Source organism: Bubalus bubalis, chromosome 4, assembly GCF_019923935.1.
Source record: "Bubalus bubalis isolate 160015118507 breed Murrah chromosome 4, NDDB_SH_1, whole genome shotgun sequence".
Classification (NCBI taxonomy): Eukaryota; Metazoa; Chordata; class Mammalia; order Artiodactyla; family Bovidae; genus Bubalus; species Bubalus bubalis.
In genome coordinates, this window is record NC_059160.1 from 124,098,541 (window position 1) to 124,122,071 (window position 23,531).

Sequence of the window (23,531 nt, forward strand, 5' to 3'; positions counted from 1 at the left end):
TTGTAGGCAGACATTTTACCATCTGAGCCACCAGGGAAACCTGGGTCCCCTTGCATTGGGGGAACAGAGTCTTAGCTATTGGACCACCAGGGAAGTTCCTGTGGCTATTTATTTTTAAATGCTGCATTTTAATATTTTATAAATTCTCCGTGCTTTGTGTTCTTCAAGGAATTTACAACATTTATTATTATTTAGGTAGTTATTTTGGGAAACTTGTAATATATGGACTCATCCATTCTTCTTTTATAACTTGGATATCTGATAAACTATTTTCGACTAGAGCCTCATGGATTAAAAGAGACTGAAATGACTGTAGCTGGTTCTCCAGGTGCTGTGACTTTGAGTCAGCTCTTGGCCTAGGTGAATGCATGTGGCCTCTTCTAATAGTTTTTATTCTGGTTAATTTCAGTTTTTATTTTTCATTATTGCCAACTTGAGAATTGTCCTATGTTTAATTTCTATGTAACTTGCGTGTGTTCTACAATCCTCCATCCCCTTTCATCAAATTTTCTTATTCCTGATAAATCCTCAACGTGTTATCCTATCTTTCGGTTGTAGGTTTTTAGTTCCTGCTTTAACTTTTCAGATGTTAAAGAATACACCCAACTAAACTGTTCTTCATTCTTTGAGCTGAAGATTTAAAGCTCTTCCAGCAGAAGTAATTCAGCTCTGCTGAGAGACCCTTTCCCAGGGACTGCAGCAAATATCCCCAGGTCTAGAACATCTGCTCCTTACTGGCTGGGATTTCAGGCGGTTATTAACACATCTTTTCCAAGCTGCATCAGGGCTTCCCTGGTGGCTCAGATGGTAAAGAATCTGCCTGCAATGCAAGAGACCTGGGTTTGATCCCTGGGTTGGGAGAGAGAAGAGAATAGCTACCCACTCCAGTATTCTTGCTTGGAGAAATCTATGAACAGAGGAGCCTCGCAGGCTACCGTCCAGAGGGTCACAAAAAGTTGGACATGACTGAGCAACTAACACTTTCATTTTTCCAAGCTGCTCAAGGCCTGCCCTGCCCTGCGCTGATTCCTAGGCTGCTGGAAAGTCATATACCAGGACCTCTAAGTTTCCTTTACACACAGGCAGGGAGGCCCTGTGCCTTATACATGGGGGTCATTTTTTTGTTACTGTGCTCACCGTGGCCACCATTATCAAAATTACTTTGTACATCCTTTTGGACAGATTCCCTCAGCTTCCTCTTTGAGTGGTATTGATATTGGTGTTTAATTACTTATTCAATTATTTGTTTAGTCAACTGGATATTTTTCCTGCTGTTTATTCATTTTGTTCATGAACAGTCTATTTTTGCAATCTTTTATCCAATAAAATGTGTAAATCTTTAGCTTACCCAATGAAGCATTTTAGGAAATGAAATTTATAGTATTCCCCAGTTTCAGGAATCTGACTGATGTGTTGCTTTGTCAGAGAGTTTTGAAAGAGCCTGAGAGAAATGTAAGGTTTAAGCTGTGTCTGCAGCTTTATGTGCATATGCTTATTCTTGGCCAGTTGGCAGATAGTTAAAGATAAATCAGGAAAGCATTAGTTCAGTCACTCAGTCATGTCTGACTCTTTGTGACCTCATGGACTGCAGCATGCCAGGCTTCCCTGTCCATCACCAACTCCTGGAGCTTGCTCAAACTCATGTCCATTGAGTTGGTGATGCCATCCAATCATCTAATCCTCTGTCCCCTTCTCCTCCTGCCTTCAATCTTTCCCAGCATCAGGGTCTTTTCCAATGAGTCAGTTCTTCACATTAGGTGGCCAAAATATTGGAGTTCAGCTTCAGCATCAGTCCTTCCAATGAAGATTTAGGACTGATTTCCTGTAGAGTTGACTGGTTGGATCTCCTTGCAGTCCAAGGGACTCTCAAGAGTCTTCTCTAACACCACAGTTCAAAAGTATCAATTTTCTGGTGCTCAGCTTTCTTTATAGTCCAACTCTCACATCCATACATGACTAATGGAAAAACCATAACTTTGACTAGATGGACCTTTGTTGGCAAAGTAACGTCTCTACTTTTTAATATGCTGTCTAGGTTGGTCATAGCTTTTCTTCCAAGGAGCAAGCATCTTTTAATTTCATGGCTTCAGTCACCATCTGCAGTGATTTTGGAGTCCAAGAAAATAAAATTTCTCACTGTTTCCATTATTTCCCCATCTATTTTCTGTGAAGTGATGGGACCAGATGCCATGATCTTACTTTTCTGAATGTTGAGTTTTAAGCCAACTTTTTCACTCTCCTCTTTCACTTTCATTAAGAGGCTCTTTAGTTCTTCTTCACTTTCTGCCATAACAGTGGTGTCATCTGCATATCTGAGGTTACTGATACTGCTCCCAGCAATCTTGATTCCAGTTTGTGCTTCATCCTTCCCGGCATTTCACATACTGTATCCTGCATATCATTTAAATAAACAGGGTAACAATATTTAGCCCTGACATACTCCTTTCCCGATTTGGAACCAGTCTGTTCAATGTCTAGTTCTAACTGTTGCTTCTTGATCTGCACACAGATTCCTCAAGAGGCAGGTCAGGTGGTCTGGTATTCCCATCTCTTGAAGAATTTTCCACAGTTTGTTGTGATCCACACAGTCCAAGGCTTTGGCATAGTCAATAAAGCAAAAAGTAGATGTTTTCTGGAACTCCCTTGCTTTTTAAACTCAAAACAGAAAGTAAAACCTTTCGGGTAAACCTTAGAGTTATAAAAAGTATACATGTTTAGAAATTTAGGAGAAACAACATACATTATAAAAAATTTTGGATTAAGTGGAAATGCAAGCATTTCTTTTAAAAACCCTGAAAGCAATGGGATATTACTTATTAAGTAGTCAGAATTAGTGGAGCAGTGAAATGGAAATTGGATGTTACCTTTGGATCCCTTAACAGAATAAACCCAGAGGCAGGATCATATTCCCCCTGGATCAAGTTGTAGGGTTTGAAGGATTGAACTCACAGGAATTTTGTGGCGAGAAGCTCTAGAGGCCCAAGAATAGAAATCTTTTGAATGTTTATATACATCCGGGCTATGACAGTAGTTGGAATCTGGCACCATCTTGGTTACTAGTCTTCAGAAAATAAGAGACCAGTAATTTATTTTCTTACTGTATATAAAAAGGTATCTTTAAAATAATTTGGGAGGAAGAGGTGGAAAGGCGAGTAGTTATGATCTAGACATAGGTCCTTCATTTTTGTGACTCTGTTCATTTTTCCCCTTATTGGGCAACCAAAAGCTCTTGCAGACAAATGCCTCTAAGTCAAAATGTTTCTGGCACCTGCATTATAATTTCAGTTTGGAATATAATTGTTTGAGAGGCAGCAGGAAGAGTTTGTTGAAATAACACTTGGGATATTTGGATAAGCCAGATAACAAATTCATCAGTTGAAACTAAAGCTGTGGTTGGGACTTCCCTGGTGGTCCAGTGGTTAAGATTCTCCACTTCCGATGCAGCGGACGCAGCTTTGATCCCTGGTCAGAGAACTAAGATCCCACATGCCGCATCGTGCGGCCGAAACAAAGCTGTGATTCTTGATGGAACTGGACTTAGATGCAAAGTGTGACTCTGTAAAGTCAGGCGGTTTCTCAGTGGAGATGGAAATTGGCAACAGAAGGCAGGGGCCAGGCTGTGTGTGTGTGCATGTGTGCACATGTGCTTGCCTATGTGCATCACTTTATTCATATCAACTGATTTGGAAAATTCTATGTATCCAGTAAATTCATTATTAGGGCTCTTTCCTCTGCTCAGCATGTTTCCATCAGCACCTCAACCCCAGGAAGTCTTTTTTTTTTTTTTTTTAAGAAATTGGAAATCCTTGTGTTTATTCTGTCTCTCTCTTAGATCCCTTTTAGGGGTGCTTATATGAGTTTCTTGGTGGTTCAGATGGTAAAGAATCTGCCTGCAATCCAGGAGACCCAGGTTTGATCCCTGGGTTGGGAAAATCCCCTGGAGAAAGGAATGGCTACCCATTCCAATATTCTTGCCTGGAGAATTCCATGGAGAGAGCCTGGCAGGCTACAGTCCATGGGGCCACAAAGAGTTAGACGCTACTGAGCAACTAATGGAGAAGGCAATGGCACCCCACTCCAGTACTTTTGCCTAGAAAATTCCATGGACGGAGGAGCCTGGTAGGCTGCAGTCCATGGGGTTGGTAGAGTCGGACACGACTAAGTGACTTCACTTTCACTTTTCACTTTCATGCATTGGAGAAGGAAATGGCAACCCACTCCAGTGTTCTTGCCTGGAGAATCCCAGGGATGGGAAGCCTGGTGGGCTGCCGTCTATGGGGTCGCACAGAGTTGGACACGACTGAAGTGACTTAGCAGCAGCAGCAGCAGCAGAGCAACTAACAGTTTCACTCATTTCACTTTCATATGAGTGACACAGACGTCTTTTATTAGAAAGAATGTATGCCCTAATAACATTTGACATCTCAGTGTGAGTTTGCTGAGTCAGTTGGAGAATTTGGACTTTACCACAAAGATTCAAGAGCGATAGAATGAATTATCCTTATTCAAGTTTAGACTAAGATCCCTGAAGTTCAGAGAAATATTTGGTAAGGATATGAGTCACTAATGTGATCCACATTCAGAGAAATAATCAACAGACCAAAAGTCCAAATATTTCTCTGGCCAATTTTGCTTTGGTTCTTTTATTTCACCTCTTCTGCTTGGGCTAGAGAGAAAAACGTCAAACATATTAGTTAAAAATGCACATGCCCAATTTTTGTCAGATTACTTGAAAATATTTCTTACTCTGATATAGGCATGGCTATTTGTAGAAATGATTTATTAAAAAAACATCTTTCTATACTTCATTCTGGCCAACGTCCCCCACACATGAGCTAGCTTTCTGAGTGGGTCAGTCCTGTGTGTGGCTGCCTCCCCTGCTGGATGGGGATTCTGTGCTGTGCCCAAGGTGACAAGGGTGGCCTGCAGTGGCACTAGAGGCTGGCAAATATCTCTCTTCACTGCATGCAGCTTTTGATCAGAGTAAGTGTCTCAGGCGACCAGCTTGATCGCTTTTACAGCCACAGAGAGTGGCTTACCTCTGATGACTGTGCGTCCCATCATGCCTTTATGAGATCATCTGAAGCCTGGAGGAGCTCTTGGCATTTTTGTTGTCTGTGCTCCATCTATGTCCCACTGGTGACATGTGACATTATCAGCTGTGAGGAGAGAAGGGTCCAAGGAAGGGAAAAAGCCAAGTAGATGAAGTCCTGCGTTTCCTAAAGCTGTTTTTGCTGTCATTTTCTTCCCCACTTGCCCCTGACAGAAGGTTAGAGGCCTGAGCAGTAACTGGCAAGGTTGTTAATGTCAAGGATTCCCGTATCTGTGTATATATTTTAATTCAAGACCGAGTGGTGCCTGTGCTAGGGCAGCTCTCATCTTGCCCTTTATGTCACTTCTAGTTTGCCTCAGTAACAGTCTCTCCTTCTCAAACTTGTTTTTACTAAACAAGACAAGGGATGGAGCTGGGGATGGGGACAGGGGACAGGGAGAAGACTGGAAACTGAGCTGACATTCCTGCTCCTGTAGCTCTTTACTACAATGGCGTGTTGGTACATGGTCAGATCTACATAGGCAGAAAGCTGGGTGCTCAATGGCCAGCAGGCAGCAGACTTTTTGCACAATTCTCTTCTGAGGGAGGAAACACTCATGTCTTGCTTAGTAAAAATGGCCTTATATTTCTGCCTCTGTCATTAATGCTCTCTGGCCCTTTGCATAACTGATGTGTTAAAAAAATTTTTTTTTAATGTGGACCATCTTTTAAAGTCTTTATTGACTTTGTTACAGTATCGCTTCTGATGTTTATGTTCTGTTTTTTTGACTGTGAGTCATGTGGGATCTTCGCTCCTGACGTGGGATTGAATCCACATCCCTCCACTGGAAGATGAAGTCTTAAACACTGGACTGCCACAGAAGTCCCTGATGTGTTTTTTTTTTTGATTCTCCAGATCTCTGCAAATAAAATAACGTTAGCAAAAGAATCTTGAATGGTAGAACAGTAAAGGCGTCTTGGACGGTAGGACTGGGATGTTCTTAGAAATCACCTGGTCCAACTTCTTCACTTTGCAGGTGAGCAAAGAGAACCCCAGAAGAAAGGGACTTATTCAGAATTCTGCAGAAAGTTAAGGTGGTAGTGGAAATCTCTGCATGCCATCAATATTCTTGTTCATCAGAGGTCAGACAAGAGTAGCGGCAGAGTTTGTCCTCCAAAGGCTTGTCTTTGGAGCAGATGTATGCTTGGCGTCCTGGGTGTGAGTTTAATGCTGATGGCCCAGGCTGGTGCTGAGGGTAGTCATGGCTTGCTTCCTGGAGGTGAGAGAAAGCATCACTAATGGAGGAAGAAGAAATGGGTGTGAGGTGGTTTCTCTAGAACATGAACACAGAGGTGTCCTCCAGGCTGCCTCTCATGTGGTCCAGAGCAGGAGACCAGTGGAAGCAGGAGGACCTGGCTTGTATTCCCATCCTGTGGTCTGTTCTGCACTGTGATGGGATCCTTGGCCTGCATGTCTAAGAACTAGCCACACCTTCCAGGTAGTCACTGCTTGATCCCCGCAGTGTGGTCCACCCTGGGGAGGAAGACCTTAAAAAGAGGCCCAGCAGAAAGCAGGTTCATTGCTCTCTGGGAAGGCTCTTCTGGTCTCAGCTGCCTTCACCAGCTTCTGGGTGGGCATGTATTAATACCTTTGGCCCCAGAGATATTTTCTTCTGGGAGTAAGGAGAATAAGAGCAGAGCCCTCTAATGCCTGGATCCATAAAAGATGTGGAAAGTATTGCTATGAGAGGGTACAGATTCAAATTTCTGATAAGTCTTTTGAGTTATGCCTCCCAAAGTGATAGCATCTGGAGAAACAGGGAGTAAATAGTTGCTAGTAGAGCAGGGCATGGGATTCTGTAACCAGATAGATACCAGATGCAGCTCTAGGTTTTAGCAAGGAAGGTTAGCAAGGTGCTCTGGGCTGCCCCGGTGGCTCAGATGGTAAAGAATCTGCCTGCAATCCAGGAAACCCAGGTTCGATCCCTGGGTTGGGAAGATCCCCTGGAGGAGGCCATGGAAACCCACTCCAGTATCCTTGCCTGGAGAATCCAATGGACAGAGGAGCCTGGTGGGCTACAGTCCATGAGGTCACAAAGAGTCAGACACGACTAAGTAACAAAGTACTGAACATGGGTGGCTTATACACAGACATTTATTGTGGTTAGAGGTCCAAGATCAAGGTGATGGTCAGGGAGAGGTTGGTTCCTTCTGAAGCTTTGAGGGTAGGGTCTGTTCCAAGTCTCTCAGCTTGTAGAAGACCGTCTTCTCCCAGCACCTTTTTACACTGTTTTCTGTCCATGTGTGTTTCTGAGTAAAAATTTCTCCACCAGTTAAATAGGAGTGCGGCCCACCCTAGCAGCCTCATCTTAACCAGTTACATTTGCAGTGACCTTATTGCCATTAAAGTGACATGTTGAGACATTGAGGATTAGGACTTTAATATATAAATTTTAGGGGGACACAATTCAACCCCTACATGTCCTATGAAATGGAGCCATCCAAAAGAGATAAGTCAAAGAGAGCAGGACTTCTAGGAGTTGGGATTTAGAAGGAGGAGAGGAGGTCTTCTTGAGTGGACACCATGTCTTTAATCTCTTCTTTCTCTCACATAAACCTCCACCCACAGCAGGCTGGTGAGGAGCAGTGTGTGTGTGCTAAGTCCACCAGGATCCCCTGTTCATGAGATTTTCCAGGCAAGAATACTGGAGTGGGTTGCCATATCTTCCTGCAGGGGATCTTCTGGCCCAGGGATTGCACCCTTATCCCCTGCATCTCCTGCATTGCAGATGGATTCTTTACCTCTGTGCCATTGAGGGGGGGGGGTCCCTATCCTTGAAACAATGAACGGAAATCTCCAGTGTCCTCAAATGCCAGTGAGGAGGAAGGGTGGCATGGGAAAGAACTGGATGTGGATGGAACTCTTAGTAGCCTGGCCTGTTCTTCAAGAGAGTATATTGAATCAATTAGATCTTTCTGACCTTCCTGCTGAGCCGGAGTTCACTGATTTCATTACTATCCTGCACTATTTCTTAAATCAGTTTTGCATTCATGCATGCCTATGTGCATGCTAAGTTGCTTCAATCGTGTCCAACTCTTTGTGACCCCATGGACTGTAACCCACCAGTCTCCTCTGTCCATGGGATTCTCCAGGCAAGAATACTGGAGTGGGTTGCCATGGCCTCCTCCAGGGGATCTTCCCCACCCAGGGATTGAGTCCATGTCTCTTATGTCTCCTGCACTGGCAGGCGAATTCTTTACCACTAGTGCCACCTGGGAAACCCACCCTTAATCCCCACTTGCGCTGGGGCAGTAGGGGGAGTGGAGCAGAAAGGAAGCCTCTCATCATCCTGTGGTTTGAGGGCATGTCTGATAGAGATGGGGATGTTCCCACAATGCCCCACCTGGTCCTTACAAAGAAGACAAGAGGGTGCTCATTCACTCACCACCCACTATGCTCCAGGTATTTCTACATGGAAGAGCCTTGACCTTGTGGAGCTTTCCTACTAATGCAAGAAGAAAGCAGATATAAACAATAAATAGAAATAAACAGTAAGCACAGTTAATAAGTAAATCACATAGTAGGTTAGTAGGTAGTGAATGCTATGGGGGAAGACAAAGGACAGATGTTAAGTGTGCAGGTTTATAGGCAGTAATCAGTTTGGGCTCCCTGGGGTGCAGAGTGCTTAGACCAGAGTAGGGGACTGGAAGGTAGGAGGGACTGGTCCGGTGTGTGTCTTGGAAGGAGAGTATCCAGCCAGAGGGGTCTGCCTCAGTGGATTTGAGGAGCATCAGGAGGCTTCTGTGGCCAGGCAGAGAAAGTGAAGGAGGTTGTTGTAGGAGAGAAGGTCAGAGAGGTTATGGGAGAGGGCCATGCTGGTCCCCGTGGATGGGCTTTACCTGAGTGCATTAGAGAATGGGTTTATGGGTTTCACTGCAGTGCCTGAGAAGGCTCACTCTGGATATAGGATTAAGAATAGACAGTAGGGGGTGAGGAAAAAAGCAGGGGACCAGTTAACAGCCCACTGCAGCATTTCTGGGGAGGAAGTCCATGGTATGGGTCAGTGGTTGCAGCATATTTGATCCTCTGTCTGGACTCTTCCTTCAAACCGTATCTCATCCTGAGTCACTGAACCCGAATTGCCTGGCTAATATTCTTCCCTAAAAATGTCTTATTCTGGCCCTTAACCATGTCTTGGCTTGTACTGTTTAGATTCAGTTCAGTTCAGTCGCTCAGTCGTTTCCAACTCCTTGCGACCCCATGAATTGCAGCACTCCAGACCTCCCTGTCCATCACCAACTCCCGGAGTTCACTCAGACTCATGTCCGTCAAGTCAGTGATGCCATCCAGCTACCTCATCCTCTGTTGTCCCCTTCTCCTCCTGTCCCCAATCCCTCCCAGCATCAGAGTCTTTTCCAATGAGTCAACACTTAGCATGAGGTGGCCAAAGTACTGGAGTTTCGGCTTTAGCATCATTCTTTCCAAAGAACACCCAGGACTGATCTCCTTTAGATTGGACTGGTTGGATCTCCTTGCAGTCCAAGGGACTCTCAAGAGTCTTCTCTAATGCCAGTTCAAAAGCATCAATTCTTTGGTGCTCAGCTTTCTTCACAGTCCAATTCTCACATCCATACATGACCACAGGAAAAACCATAGCCTTGACTAGACGGACCTTTGTTGGCAAAGTAATGTCTCTGCTTTTCAATATGCTATCTAGGTTGGTCATAACTTTCCTTCCAAGGAGTAAGCGTCTTTTAATTTCATGGCTGCAGTGATTTTGGAACCCAAAAAATAAAGTCTGACACTGTTTCCACTGTTTCCCCATCTATTTCCCATAAAGTGATGGGACCAGATGCCATGATCTTCGTTTTCTGAATGTTGAGCTTTAAGCCAACTTTTTCACTCTCCACTTTCACTTTCATCAAGAGGCTTTTTAGTTGCTCTTCATTTTGTGTCATAAGGGTGGTGTCATCTGCATATCCAAGGTTATTGATATTTCTCCCGGCAATCTTGATTCCAGCTTGCTTCTTACAGCCCAGTGTTTCTCATGATGTACTCTGCATATAAGTTAAATAAGCAGGGTGACAATATACAGCCCTGACGTACTCCTTTTCCTATTTGGAACCAGTCTGTTGTTCCATGTCCAGTTCTAGCCGTTGCTTCCTGACCTGCATATTGGTTTCTCTGTTTAGATTAGTTACTGTGAAAAAGTGAAAGTGTGAGTCACTCAGTCATGTCTGCCTCCAAGGACTGTAGCCTGCCAGGCTTCTCTTCCATGGAATTCTCAAGGCAGGAATACTGGAGTGGGAAGCTATTCCCTTCTCCAGGGGATTTAAGGCAGCCCCTTTTTACTCCTAACGTGAAGCTAAGGCATTTGTGTGCTTTTATACTAATCCAAAGGCTTCCTTGGTGGCTCAGATAGTAAAGAATCTGCCTGCAATGCAGGAGACCCAGGTTCAATCCCTGGGTTGGGAAGACCCTGGAGAGGGAAATGGCATCCCACTCCAATATTCTTGCCTGGTGAATCCCATGGACAGAGGAGCCTGGTGGGCTACAGTCCATGGGGTCACAAAGGGTAGGACATGACTATGCAACTACCACTTCCACTTCAAAGACCCCATAATCAGTTTTTAAAAACTAAAGACATGGTCACATGCAATTTTCTTATAGCCACCTGTCCTTAGAGCCTACACTACAAGGCAAGAATGTTTACAATCCATTGTTGGAGAGGTTTTTCTGTTTCCCACTTGGGTGAGTTGAAAATGAAATCATCTATTAGTCTGAAACAAACAGAAGGGCCATCGTGACTCTTGTCTGGAGGCTCCCACATGGAGTAGACTTTTTTCCTTGGATCCTGGAGCAAGCTGGAATCAAGACTGCCGGGAAAAATATCAGTGACCTCAGATATGCAGATGACACCACCCTTATGGCAGAAAGTGAAGAACTAAAGAGCCTCTTGATGAAAGTGGAGGAAAGTGAAAACGTTGGCTTAAAACTCAACATTCAGAAAACTTAAGATCATGGCATCCATTCCCATCACTTCATGGCAAACAGATGGAGAAACAATGGAAACAGAGATTTTATTTTCTTGCGCTCCTAAATCACTGCAGGTGGTGACCGCAGCCATGAAATTAAAAGACACTTGCTTCTTGGAAGAAAAGCTATGACCAACCCCAGTTCAGTTCAGTCGCTCAGTCGTGTCCGACTCTTTGCGACCCCATGAATCGCAGCATGCCAGGCCTCCCTGTCCATCACCAACTCCTGGAGTTCACTCAAACTCACGTCCATTGAGTCGGTGATGCCGTCCAGCCATCTCATCCTCTGTTTTCCCCTTTTCCTCCAGCCCCCAATCCCTCCCAGCATCAGAGTCTTTTCCAATGAGTCAACCCTTAGTATGAAGTGGCCAAAGTACTGGAGTTTCAGCTTTAGCATCATTCCTTCCAAAGAACACCCAGGACTGATCTCCTTTAGAATGGGCTGGTTGGATCTCCTTGCAGTCCAAGGGACTCTCAAGAGTCTTCTCTAACATCACAGTTCAAAGGCATCAGTTTTTCGGTGCTCAGCTTTCTTCACAGTCCAACTCTCACATCCATACATGACTACTGGAAAAACCATAGCCTTGACTAGACGGACCTTTGTTGGCAAAGTAATGTCTCTGCTTTTGAATATGCTGTCTAGGTTGGTCATAACTTTCCTTCCAAGGAGTAAGCGTCTTTTAATTTCATGGCTGCAGTCACCATCTGCAGTGATTTTGGAGCCCCCCAAAATACATAAAGTGTCAGACTTTATGACCAACCTAGACAACATTAAAAAGCAGAGACATTACTTTGCCAACAAAGGTCCGTCTAGTCAAAGTTATAGTTTTTCCAGTAGTCATGTATGGATGTGAGAGTTGGACTATGAAGAAAGCTGACAACCGAAGAATTGATGCTTTTAAACTGTGGTGTTAGAGAAGATTTTTGAGAGTCCCTTGGACTGCAAGGAGATCCAACCAGTCCATCCTAAAGGAGGTCAATCCTGAATATTCATTGGAAGGACAGATGTTGAAGCTAAAACTCCAATATTTTGGCCACTGATGTGAAGAACTAACTCATTTGAAAAGACCCTGATGCTGGGAAAGATTGAAGGCAGGAGGAAAAGGGGACAATAGAGGATGAGATGGTTGGATGGTATCATCGACTTGATGGACATGAGTTTGAACAAGCTTTGGGAGTTGGTGATGGACAGGGAGGCCTGGCGTGCTGCAGTACATGGGATCACAAACAGTCAGACACAACTGAGCGACTGTACTGAACTGAACTGGAGCACCAGTATGTAGGATCTTAATTACACATGTGATTAATCATACTGTTAAAAATGGAAATGTCACATGTTAGTTTTCTAGAGCTGCCATGACAGACTCCCACAGACTGAGGGGCTTAAACACAGTGCTGGAGGTGGGAAGTCCAAGATCAAGGTGTGCGCAGTGCTGGTTCCTTCTAAGGCTGTGAGGCAAGAATCTGTGCCAGGCTTCTCTCCTTGGCTTGTGGATGATTGTCTTCTCCCTGTGTCTCTATTTGTGGTCTTCCCTCTCTGTGTGTCTCTCTCTGTGTTCGAATTTTCCCTTTTCATAAGGATACCAGTTATATTGGGTTAGGGTCATCCTGATGACCTCGTTTTAATTGATCACCTCTACAAAGACACTCCAGTACTCTTGCCTGGAAAATCCCATGGATGGAGGAGCCTGGTAGGCTGCAGTCCATGGGGTCATGAAGAGTCAGAGACGACTGAGGGACTTCACTTTCTCTTTTCACCTTCATGCATTGGAGAAGGAAATGGCAACCCACTCCAGTGTTCTTGCCTGGAGAATCCCAGGGACGGGGGAGCCTGGTGGGCTGCCATCTATGGGGTTGCACAGAGTCGGACACGACTGAAGCGACTTAGCAGCAGCAGCAGCAGCATAAAGACACTATCACCAAATAAGGTACCATTCTGAGGACACTAACATAATGAATTGGGGTTGGGGGCACACACTCAACCCATAATAGACCCCTGTATACGCAATTTCCTTTCACCACCACCAGCCTCAAGCCCAGCTGCCCCTATTGTACTTTCTGTATAGCACATTCTTCTTAATAGTCTCAACTTTTTCTGAGGCTTCATGTGTTGAGGGTGAATTTCAGTCAAATGATTTAAGTGCAATTTGTGAGTAGAGGATAATGTCCATTTACAAATAATGACGTTGTGTTATAAATTCAGGGCTTCCCTGGTGGCTCAGATCGTAAAGCATCTGCCTGCAGTGCAGGAGACCTGGGTTCAGTCACTGGATAGGGAAGATCCCCTGGAGAAGGAAATGGCAACTCACTCCCATTCTTGACTGAGAAATCCCATGGACAGAGGAGCCTGGCGGGTCACAGTCCATGGGGTTGCAAAGAGTCAGATGTGACTGAGTAACTAACACATACACATTGTAAACTCAACACCATTCTAAAATAGGATTCTAAAAACTAGTGTAAACAGTGACAGTGTACCTCAAATAATTACACATCTTCTGGAAGAGGCAGCATAATTTAGTAGTTAGAAGAACAGACAGCTAAACTGCCTGGGTTATCATTCTCCCATTTACCGGCTAGCTGACCCTGGGAAAATTACTGAAATCTCTCCTGGAGTTTTCTTGTCTGAAGATGTAGATATTAGGTACCTACTTCATACAGTTATGTGAATTTAAAAGGCTAATCCATGTAAGGAATACAAGGGGGAGTGTCTGGCACACAGTAAGTGCTCAATAAATGTTTGACACTTATTATTCCTAGGGTGGCTGCTTTTCAGGAAGACACTCATTTGAGTAAATTAGGCCTGGTGTGTTTGTTAAAACATTATGTGCTAATTTGTGGAGACAATGTGTGTTTCCAGGGTACTGCATAATTTGATCTGAGAGAGCAGTTTACTTGTCATTAATCATATGCAGGCTTCAAAGAAACGTGGGGATTCATTTTAATCACTGAAGTACATTTAACTCTTATTTATAAACATTTAACTCATCTAATTTGGTGGTTTTTAATTTGTATTCCTGCTCCTGGAATCATGATTTGGGGACCCGTGGAAGATCCCCTGGAGGAGGAAATGGCAACCCACTCCAGTATTCTTGCCTGGAGAATCCCATGGACAAAGGAGCCTGGTGAGCTACAGTCCATGGGGTTGCAGAGCTAGACATGACTGAGTGAATGACACACTTGGGTGATGGTGGTAGTATTCAGTGTGCAGGGTCCGTGTGACCTCACTTGTATCCCAGGCCAGACATCCTACCTCAGTCAGAATAGATGCCCTATTATCTATTGTATATATTACTATTCTGAGTAAAATTTCATTTGAAAGAGCTCTACTACTAAAAATAGCTTGAAAATCACTCACGTGGGGTATAGATGATTTATATTCTTCTGCCCCCCATTGCTTCCATTCTGTGTGTACCCCAGGGATGCAACTAATGCTAATATTAGCCTGAGCAAAACATAATTAGGATGGTAAATCTACTGCAAAAAGTAATATAGCATAAATTAAATAAATTAAATATAAATCAAATCAAATATAAAACAATGCATTCAATTATCTGCCTCTCTGCCTCCCTGCTTTAACATCAGTATTTGAGAGGAGACTAATCTTCTTTCTGGGACAGGGCCAAGACTGAGCCAAGACCAATGAACGTGTCAAACTCTGGAAGGACGGTGCTTGACCTATTGGGCATGAGCTAAAGGCACTGACATTTTGGTCAGCTAAATTCTTTCTTAATTGTTGATGCATGAACTAGTCTTTGTATGTGGCTGGGAAAACCTATTTATAAGATACTATTATTATTTTAATCTATTTAAAAAATTGAAGTATAGTTGATTTATTATACAATGTGTTAGTTTCAGGTGTACAGCAAAGTGACTCAGTTATATATGTATATATGACTTCCTGGTGGTGCTAGTGGTAAAGAAGCCTCCTGCAAACACAGATGTAAGAAATGTGGGTTTGATCCTGGGTTGGGAAGATCCCCTGGAGGAAGGCATGGCAACCGACTCCAGTATTCTTGCCTGGAGAATCCTGTGGACAGAGGAGCCTGGTAGGCTACAGTCCACAGGGTTGCAAAGGGTCAGACACGACTGAATGACTTGCACACACATGCACGCATATATGTATATTCTTTTTCAAATTCTTTTCCCATATATTGAGATATTGAGTATAGTTTGCTGTGCTATACAGCAGGTCCTTATTTATCTACTTTATATATACTAGTGTGTATATGTTAATCCCAAATTCATAACTGATCCTTCCTCCCCATCTTTCTCCATTGGTTATCATGTGTGTGTGTGCTCAGTCATGTCCGACTCTTTGTGGATCCTTTGTACTTTTTCTCCCATAGATAGCAGTGATAACTGTGATGGAAATAAAGTCTGAGAGTTCGTTTCATTCATTCACTTGATCATTCTGTAGATATTGACTGAGTCCCCACCTATAAGCTCCAGGAATTATCTTGAACACCAAGGATACAGGAATGGACACAGGAGGATGCAGGCAGTTGGTCCAATTGTGGAACTCTTATTCCAAAGAGAGGAGAAAGAAATTACATGAGTAAATAAATATGTCAAGATGCATAGTGCTAAGGAGAGAAAAATAAGCAGGGAAAAGCCTAAAGAGCAGAGAATTCTATTTTAGATACTTTAAATATATATATCTTCTCTCTGCTGCACCTCCCTGCTAAACCCAGAAGATGCTCGGAACATATTGCGTGAATTATTAACCCAAATAGATTATATTGGATCACCTGTGAGACTACCCTGGATAGACCATCCTTTTTGGAAGGTACTTGTAGGAATGCAATTTGATATTTTGCTGCCAGAAACACATCTGAGTTGTTCACTCTGTCAGTAGATATGCATTATGGGAATGATAACAGACTTCAATACCAGCCTAGGTGGAGCGTAATTAGGGAGGGAAAACTCAGCTTCCTAGAAACATATTAATTCCAGTCAAACAGAACCAATTTGGCATCTTCTTTCCTACTGTTCTTCTTCAGCCATTGGGCTGATGGAAGGTTTACTGTTTTGCCATCTTGTAACATGTGGTAGGACTGAGCTTTTACCAAGACCAATGTCCTCTTTTCAATTCTTCTAGCCTCCAGGAAAGGATAAAGTCCCTCAGCTTGTCACTTAGAGAAATCACTGCTAAGGTAAGTATCTTTCTATGCCCACTTTCTAAAGAAGTTGCTGAAGTTTTCTTTTGGTATAATTTCGTGTCACAGATCACCTGGGCTGTGGACAAAATATAGCTTGGCAAAACCATTCTACAGGCTAAGTGATGGGCCAGCCCATGAGCCAGGGCCAAGGGCTGCTCCTCTGGTGGATATTCTGACTGTGGTCCCCAGGCATCGATGGGCTTGGCCTTCGGAGAAGGAAACATGATTACTGCTGTGCAGAATCAAATGTCTTTGCTTAAAAAGGCTTCTAGGATGGGTGTAATCTGACAAGTTGAATACATTCCCTTCCAGAAGGGCTGGGTTCAGGTTTTTCACAAACAGATGGAAATGGTACAGTAGGTGCTTTTTTTTGTTTGTTTGTTTGTTTGTTTTTTAAAGTTGACTTCGAAATCATTTTGCCTATCTTACCTACCATTTATACTTCATATCAGCACCCTGGTTTGCATAGAGATAGAACCCAACATTATTGCCTGGGAGCACATAGTCAATTCACTTAAATAGTCAGTGTGTGGTCAGTGAGGATAACCACAGTTTACGAAACAAAACCCTCCTCCACAGAGATAGTTACTCCCCACCAAGTTATTGACAAACGGTGAAGCAGGATCAATTACCCTGTGAATTATTATTAGAGGGGAGGCAGGCAGAGAACTAGGTCTGAATCATTAATGATTTGTGTTGGGTCTGGGAACCAGGCTGTTATAAGATGGTTGAAATATCTAAAGGACAGGATTCTGAGGAGGAAGCAAAGCAGCCAAAAGTCCACCGGCCTGGAGGGAAGATCTTGTTCTCCGTCCCCAGGTAGGAGAGCAGGAAGACCTGTGGGGGTTTTGTAGACCCCAGCAAAGCCAAGACGGTGGATGTATTCTTGGCAAAAAATGTCCACAGTGGCTCTGGTCCTTTTCCTGGTTTTTATGTCTAGTTCACTTTTGAGAAAAAACTTTATATGATTTTGCAAAAAACCACACCACAGCAGTTTAATGGGTAGTTCTGCCCCATATCGAAAGAGAGCTTCCTGTGAGGACTGAGCCTTGGACCCCAGAACGCTAGAGGTCCACCTGCCCTGCCTTCCCAAAGAACCACCCGAGAAAGCTCACCCAGAGCAGAAGGGCAGGATGAGACTCAGGTGGCTGTTTGGGGACCTGAATCCACATGCAGAACTTGGGAAAGGGCTTTATTTCAGGCTCCCAGGCTGAGTGTGGCTGACACCTTGTCTCCTGCCCAACTGGGTCAAGGACACTGGCTTGGTTTGCCGGTTTTGTTATAGGAAGCAAGAGCGGATGCTAGACAGCACACCCGGATTTCTGCCTTAGCAGTGATGGCGATGTCCCATTGACATTCCTGTCCCATCCACTTCTGTGACCTCCAGGCGAGCCACTGGGGAGGTGAGACGGGGCCAAAGCTTCCTGGATGGGGAGGTGGTAGAGGTACCGCTTGTACTTCCTACCAGAAATTATGCCATTTACAAGTACATCCTAATTTCTGCGTAGAATTAAAACATGGAAGGACTCTTGGGTTTGGGTTTATTGAGCATCAGATAAACACACATATTGTGTGTGTAACATGAATGAGTCTGGATCCCAACACGGAGGATGTAGGTGTGCATAATCTGTAACACAGATGGTATTTGTATGTGTGCGTTTTTTACGACATCTTATATCATGTACACACACATCTACACATGTGCACACGGCACTGGGGTTTGTCAGTCTCTCCAGCTGCTATGATTTGCTGAAATGCCAAAAGTCTTTTGCTTTGTTTGTATCTTTGCTCCAAAACATTTATAAAAAAAATTACAATTCCCTTGCTTTTCCATAAAAATTAACAAATGCATGCCTACGATTTTAAAATGTAAATGGAAAAGCTCCATTTGATAATGAGTTCCTTAGGGTCTAATTTTATTTGGAAATAAAAAAGGAGATGCAGATTTTCTGGGGCATGCATGCCTGCAGGCATGTGTGTTTGTGTATATAGGTGGGTGTGTACATGTGCACATACATGAATGTGTGTGTATGAGGGCCATATATTAGCCTATAGAGAATTAAAACTGCTCAGTCGCACAGAACTTTCTCTCTACTCTGAACTTGATTGACTGGTGACCTTGAAGTGAAAGTCACAGCTTGGCCCAGTCTTCTTTCTTCAGTGTATTAGACACAATAATCTGATATTCTTTCAACTCCTTCCTCAAAGAGAGCTGGCACCTACCTTCCACTCATTACATTTTTTGACTCTTATGGGTTACCCAAACCAAAGGTAATTAGGGGATAAAGGAGATGGAAGAAAGTGTTGAAAATAAATGGGATGTCCGGAGGTTGGTAGATATTAGATTACATTCAGCAGTGCTGGAAAGAATGTACATTGCAATTTAATAAGAAGATTTAGAGGTTGTTTTATATTAATAGTGACAGCTCGCTCAATAAAAGAGAAACTGACCCAATTATGGTTAAGAGAGACTGTGAGCTAAAATCAGAAATACTGGATGTACCCGGATGAGGTGCAACAGTCATGACTGGGGTAATGGAGTTGATAGAAATGTCCTGGGACCTCTGGTGACATGCTTTTGACCAAAGGGAGTGGATGTTCCTGTCATCAGCATGGAGCCCATGAGACAGTGCTTGGGCGGATGTTACAGCAACTTCCTTTAACTTCTGCTCCCAAATTGTGACGAATCTCAGGGCCATCGAGAGGGTGTCTCCAAATTGATGGCTTTGGACAGTGGTTGCTCAGCTCTGCTGGTGCGAGCTTTGGGGTAGAAGCCTTTACACTGTCCCTTCATCCAGAGATTTTTATGAAGAGATTTATAAAAAGAGCTTTATAAAGAGATTTGGGAGATTACAGCTGCTTAATGGAAAGGAACATGCTGAAGGCCATGGGGGCAAAGGTGTACTATTTTAGACAGGGTGGGCCAGGTCTATGTTGATTTTAGAAAGAATCTCTGTTGAAGTCTGAGGTCAGCAAAGCACTTCAAGAAGATAATATCTAGCATGAGCTGAAACTTCTGGGGAGATTAAATTTTCTATTTTCTCTAGGCTCTGTGTATCCACCTGGGTTTTTATTTCTTGAATGGAATGTTGGGTTTTTGGTGAGAAAAGAGGGGTGCTTCTAAGTAACATCCTTTGTGGATCCCCCAGATGTCTTCACATATGTATTCATTGTTATTCAGCTGTGCTCTCTGCTTTCGCTGAACTGGAGGTTTTTTTAGGTAGTTCATTAATCTCAGTATAGGTAGCAATTGAATACAAGATTTTTGCTTTAAATGAAAGAAACAAAATGTCATATTTTAGCTTCTAACAAATACAAAATAGCCTAAGACATCTGGAAAAACAAACTGAGATTTAAGATTTTTCCTATTTTTTCAAGATCAAGAAAGATGTAGGAAGTGAAATGCTAAAACCTGCAAACTTTCCTGAGATCTACTTGTCTATTTTTCAAATCTGGCTTCCCAGCAAGTATTTACCCTCGTTTTATTAGACAGAGTCCACTAGGAACTCTCTGCCCTTGATCGCAACATCTGTGCGCTGTTATTTCCTGCCTACTATGTGCCAGACACAGAATGAAACCCCTGCCCCCATAGCGTGTGTCCTCCCCAGAGAGGTAAGGGAAAAATAAAGGAAGAATGGCAGCAGCGTGTCAGCTGGAGAGGGCGCTATGGACAGACAGCCTGCAGGGGCAGGTGCAAGGGAGGAAGGGCTGAGGGGTGGTTATGTTCTGTGGGTGATCCACATGGCCCTTCTTCCCAAGGCAAACCCTGTGGGCTGTGCCACCAGGGACAAGCTGAGCCACCCAGAGGAGGATGCCAGCGTCAGAGGCTCTGGGGAGGGAGCAGGCAGAGGGCTCGAGTTATTTACCTGTGGTTGTGTCCAGTTGTGCCAGCTCATCTCAGTTTCCTCCCTCCCTCCTCCCTGCTCTCTCCCTCCTCTCCCTCCTCCCTCCCTGCTCTCTCCCTCCTCTCCCTCCTCCCTCCCTGCTCTCTCCCTCCTCCCTGCTCCCTCCTCTCTCCCTCCTCTCCCTCCCTCTCTCCTTCCTCCCTCCCTCCTTCCTCTCTCCCTTCTCCTTCCTCCCTCCTCTCCCTCCCTCCTCCCTCCTTCCCTCCTTCCCTCTCTTCTTCCTTCCATCCTTCCTTCATGTGTTGCTTGTTTTTTGAGAAATCTCCTGCGGTTATTCTGTATCGCCCCTTTACTACTTATAAAGCCAGGAATCTGGCTGGTGCTCTGTCGCCCTCTAATCTTTACCTGAGCAAATGATGATTCATGGCTGTCTCTCTCCATCTAGGTGTGTATGAGTGAAAGACTCTGCAGTGCCCTGAGAAAGAAGGTTAACGATATTGAAACCCAACTGCCAGCACTGTTTGAAGCCAAAATGCTTGCCATCTCAGGTACCTGGGACAGAGGGGATGTGGAGACAGTTGGAGTGAGTGATGACAAATGCCACACCCCTTTCTCATCCAGGATTAACATTCTACCTGTGCTGAATGTTGTGTAGCATTCTACCTGTCACTTGACAACTCAGAGCCTTCCCAGGGAGTCTCACTGAAACTCATGGAATAGAGGGCAGCAGGGCTTCTTTATAAGGGATGGGTTGTTATTTTTTAGTCGGGTCCAACTCTTGTGACCCCATAGACAGTAGCCTGCAGGCTCCTCTGTCCATGGGATTTTCCAGGCAAGAATACTGGAGTGGATTACCATTTCTTTCTCCAGAGGATCTTCCCGACTCAGGGATTGAACCTGCATCTCCTGCATTGCAGGCGGAGTTTCTACCACTGAGCCACCAGGGTACTCCTATAAGGGATGTGTAAGACTCTTAAAAATGCACAAGCACACGTTATATAAAATAGCTATTTGTGTAGATTGCATTTCCAGTTTCTGTTTAAGCATTTAGAGATGAGATGTACTCTGGATGCCATGTAATTCTAGCCAGGGTTTCTACAGACTTATGTATCTGGAGATGCTTAGTGAGGGTGTGATCAACCACTTCCTATGGGGGAAAGAGTGGTAACAGGAGACAAACTGATGTACTCAGAGTAACAACCTAGTCGTAGATAAGAGATTTTTGGAGGATTTTCAGTGGATCATTATCCTTCCTTAATTTGGTAGTTATAAAGGGATATACTTTTCCATTAATCACTAGGCTGAAAAGACGAGTCTCTGAAAATAGGATCTTACTCTATCATTTGAATAGTACATAAAGAAAAGGTTTATTTATTTATTGGCTGAGGTGGGTCTTTGTTGCTGTACTTTCTCTAGAAGTTTCTCTGTGCAGTTTTCTCATTGTGGTGGCTTCTTATTGTGGATCATGGGCTCAGTAGTTGTAGCCCACAGGCTTAGTTGCCCCGAGGCATGTGGAATTTTCCCAGACAAGGGATTAAACTGGTGTTCCCTGCATTCTTAACCACTGGACCACCAAGGAAGCCCCTGAACACTGCTTTGGAACATTCCTCTGCATTTATTTTATTTTATTTTTTTCACATCAGCTCTATCAGGTAGGAGGGAGAAACACTGTGATCCCCAGGAACAAAGGGAGAGGTTGAGGCCCTGGAATGTGTCCTGTGGTTAAATTAACCCCATTAACTGAGTGCTGCTAGATCAGGGCTAGTGTCCAGGTGTGATGTATGGATTTTTAACCCAGTTATGTAATGACAGCCTGTTTTATAAGTTGAATGAATCCATAGCACATCAACTCCAGAAGAATCATAAAAATTTAATGAAAAGGTATAATAATTACATGTATGGGTTTTAAATGGCATTTTAAGAAGGAATACAATAATTGGCAGCTTCTGCTCTTCAGATCATTAAACAACTAATGTTGGCAGCTAACGAGCAATTTGGTGCCTGGCTCAGTGATGCGTGTCATTTACAGCCCGTAGAACACAGCGGACGCGCATGTGGGGCTCGGCTCTCAACAGCTTCACATTCCATTTCCTTCGAATTATGGCCCCATTTGCTAAGAGGAAAAAAGATTGAATACAATCTTGCTTCTGAATTAGGGTTTTTGCCTTTCTTAATCAATGCATCTTTCTCAAGAATACAGGTGGATGTGTCTCTATTAAGCCCAGGAGAGGAGATGCATCATTTGGGCAGCAGAGAAACCCTCTCTCATATGTGAATTATCTCCTGTTTAGGATCCAGGGAAAATTCTTAAGATGGTATCTTGCACAGAGGGCCTGAGTTTTCTGTGTAGTTTTTAGATCAGCTGAGAAATTGGTGAGAACTGATTGTGAGGGATTCCCCGAGTTAACTGGGGTGGGAACACACTCCCCACATCCTATTTCCTGGACACTCTTGAGCCCCTTGGTGAACAGCCCTTTTAGTCCATGGACTGCCTTGTGGGTTGGATTGGTGACAGATGATCATAATTAACTTCTGTGGTGGTATTGGTTTAGTCTCTAAGTCCCACTCTTTGCAACCCTATGGACTGTAGCCCACCATGCTCCTCTGTCCATGGGATTTTCCCAGCAAGAATACGGCGTGGATTGACATTTCTTCCAGGGATCTTCCTGACCCAGGGATCAAACCCATGTCTCTTGTATCTCCTGTATTGGTGGGCACATTCTTTACCGCTGAGCCACCAGGGAAGCCCCTTAACTTCTGTACATAATGCAGTTTCCATTTCCTTTTGAGCTGTGCTCCACAGCAGGGAGGGTCAAGGGAGGAAGAGGTATTCTCCTTAGGATGCTGGCAGGTCTGTTTTTATATAGTCAAAATAGCAAACCCTCACTCTGTTAGACAAAAGCACAAATGTCTCCAAGAGAGGCCTTTCTCTATTTTAGGATCTCTATGAGGATGCTGGGACAATGCTCACAGGTTCTTAGAAGCCCTACTGAATGAGAGGAACTTATGGGATACCATTAGGTTCTTAGAGGGCCTTTTGTCTGTCTGAAAGCTTCTAGATCTCCCATCCTGGTTTTGATCAATGGACTGAGGATTTCTCTTGATTTAAGAATCATTTGCTCTCTGCAGAGAGAGGGAATAATAAAAATACACTGATTAGATACAATGGCAGGCTGAAATCTTTCTTGTTTTATGTGTGTGTGTGCTAGTCAAGGCTATGGTTTTTCCAGTGATCACGTATGGATGTGAGAGTTGGATTGTGAAGAAGGCTGAGCGCCGAAGAATCGATGCTTTTGAACTGTGGTGTTGGAGAAGACTCTTGAGAGTCCCTTGGAGAGATCCAACCAGTCCATTCTGAAGATCAGCCCTGGGATTTCTTTGGAAGGAATGATGCTAAAGCTGAAACTCCAATAGTTTGGCCACCTCATGCAAAGAGTTGACTCATTGGAAAAGACTCTG

The 23,531-nt window shown here is 43.9% G+C and overlaps 1 protein-coding gene across 6 annotated transcripts in view; it reads left to right on the forward strand.

Annotated features, from left to right (window-relative positions):
* Window positions 1-23,531, forward strand: part of DISC1 (DISC1 scaffold protein) — a 412,213-nt gene that overhangs the window by 166,975 nt on the left and 221,707 nt on the right. For 4 of the 6 annotated variants that reach the window (XM_025284501.2, XM_044942012.1, XM_044942013.1 and 1 more), the window contains exons 7-8: window positions 16,167-16,221; window positions 20,518-20,620. The exons of 1 other annotated variant lie outside the window; for it this stretch is intronic. In XM_025284501.2, coding sequence (XP_025140286.2) covers window positions 16,167-16,221; window positions 20,518-20,620 — 158 coding nt within the window. Of the gene's footprint in view, window positions 1-16,166; window positions 16,222-17,512; window positions 17,631-20,517; window positions 20,621-23,531 lie in introns of those variants that run through there. One more of the 6 variants, XM_025284506.2, reaches the window with a different exon arrangement.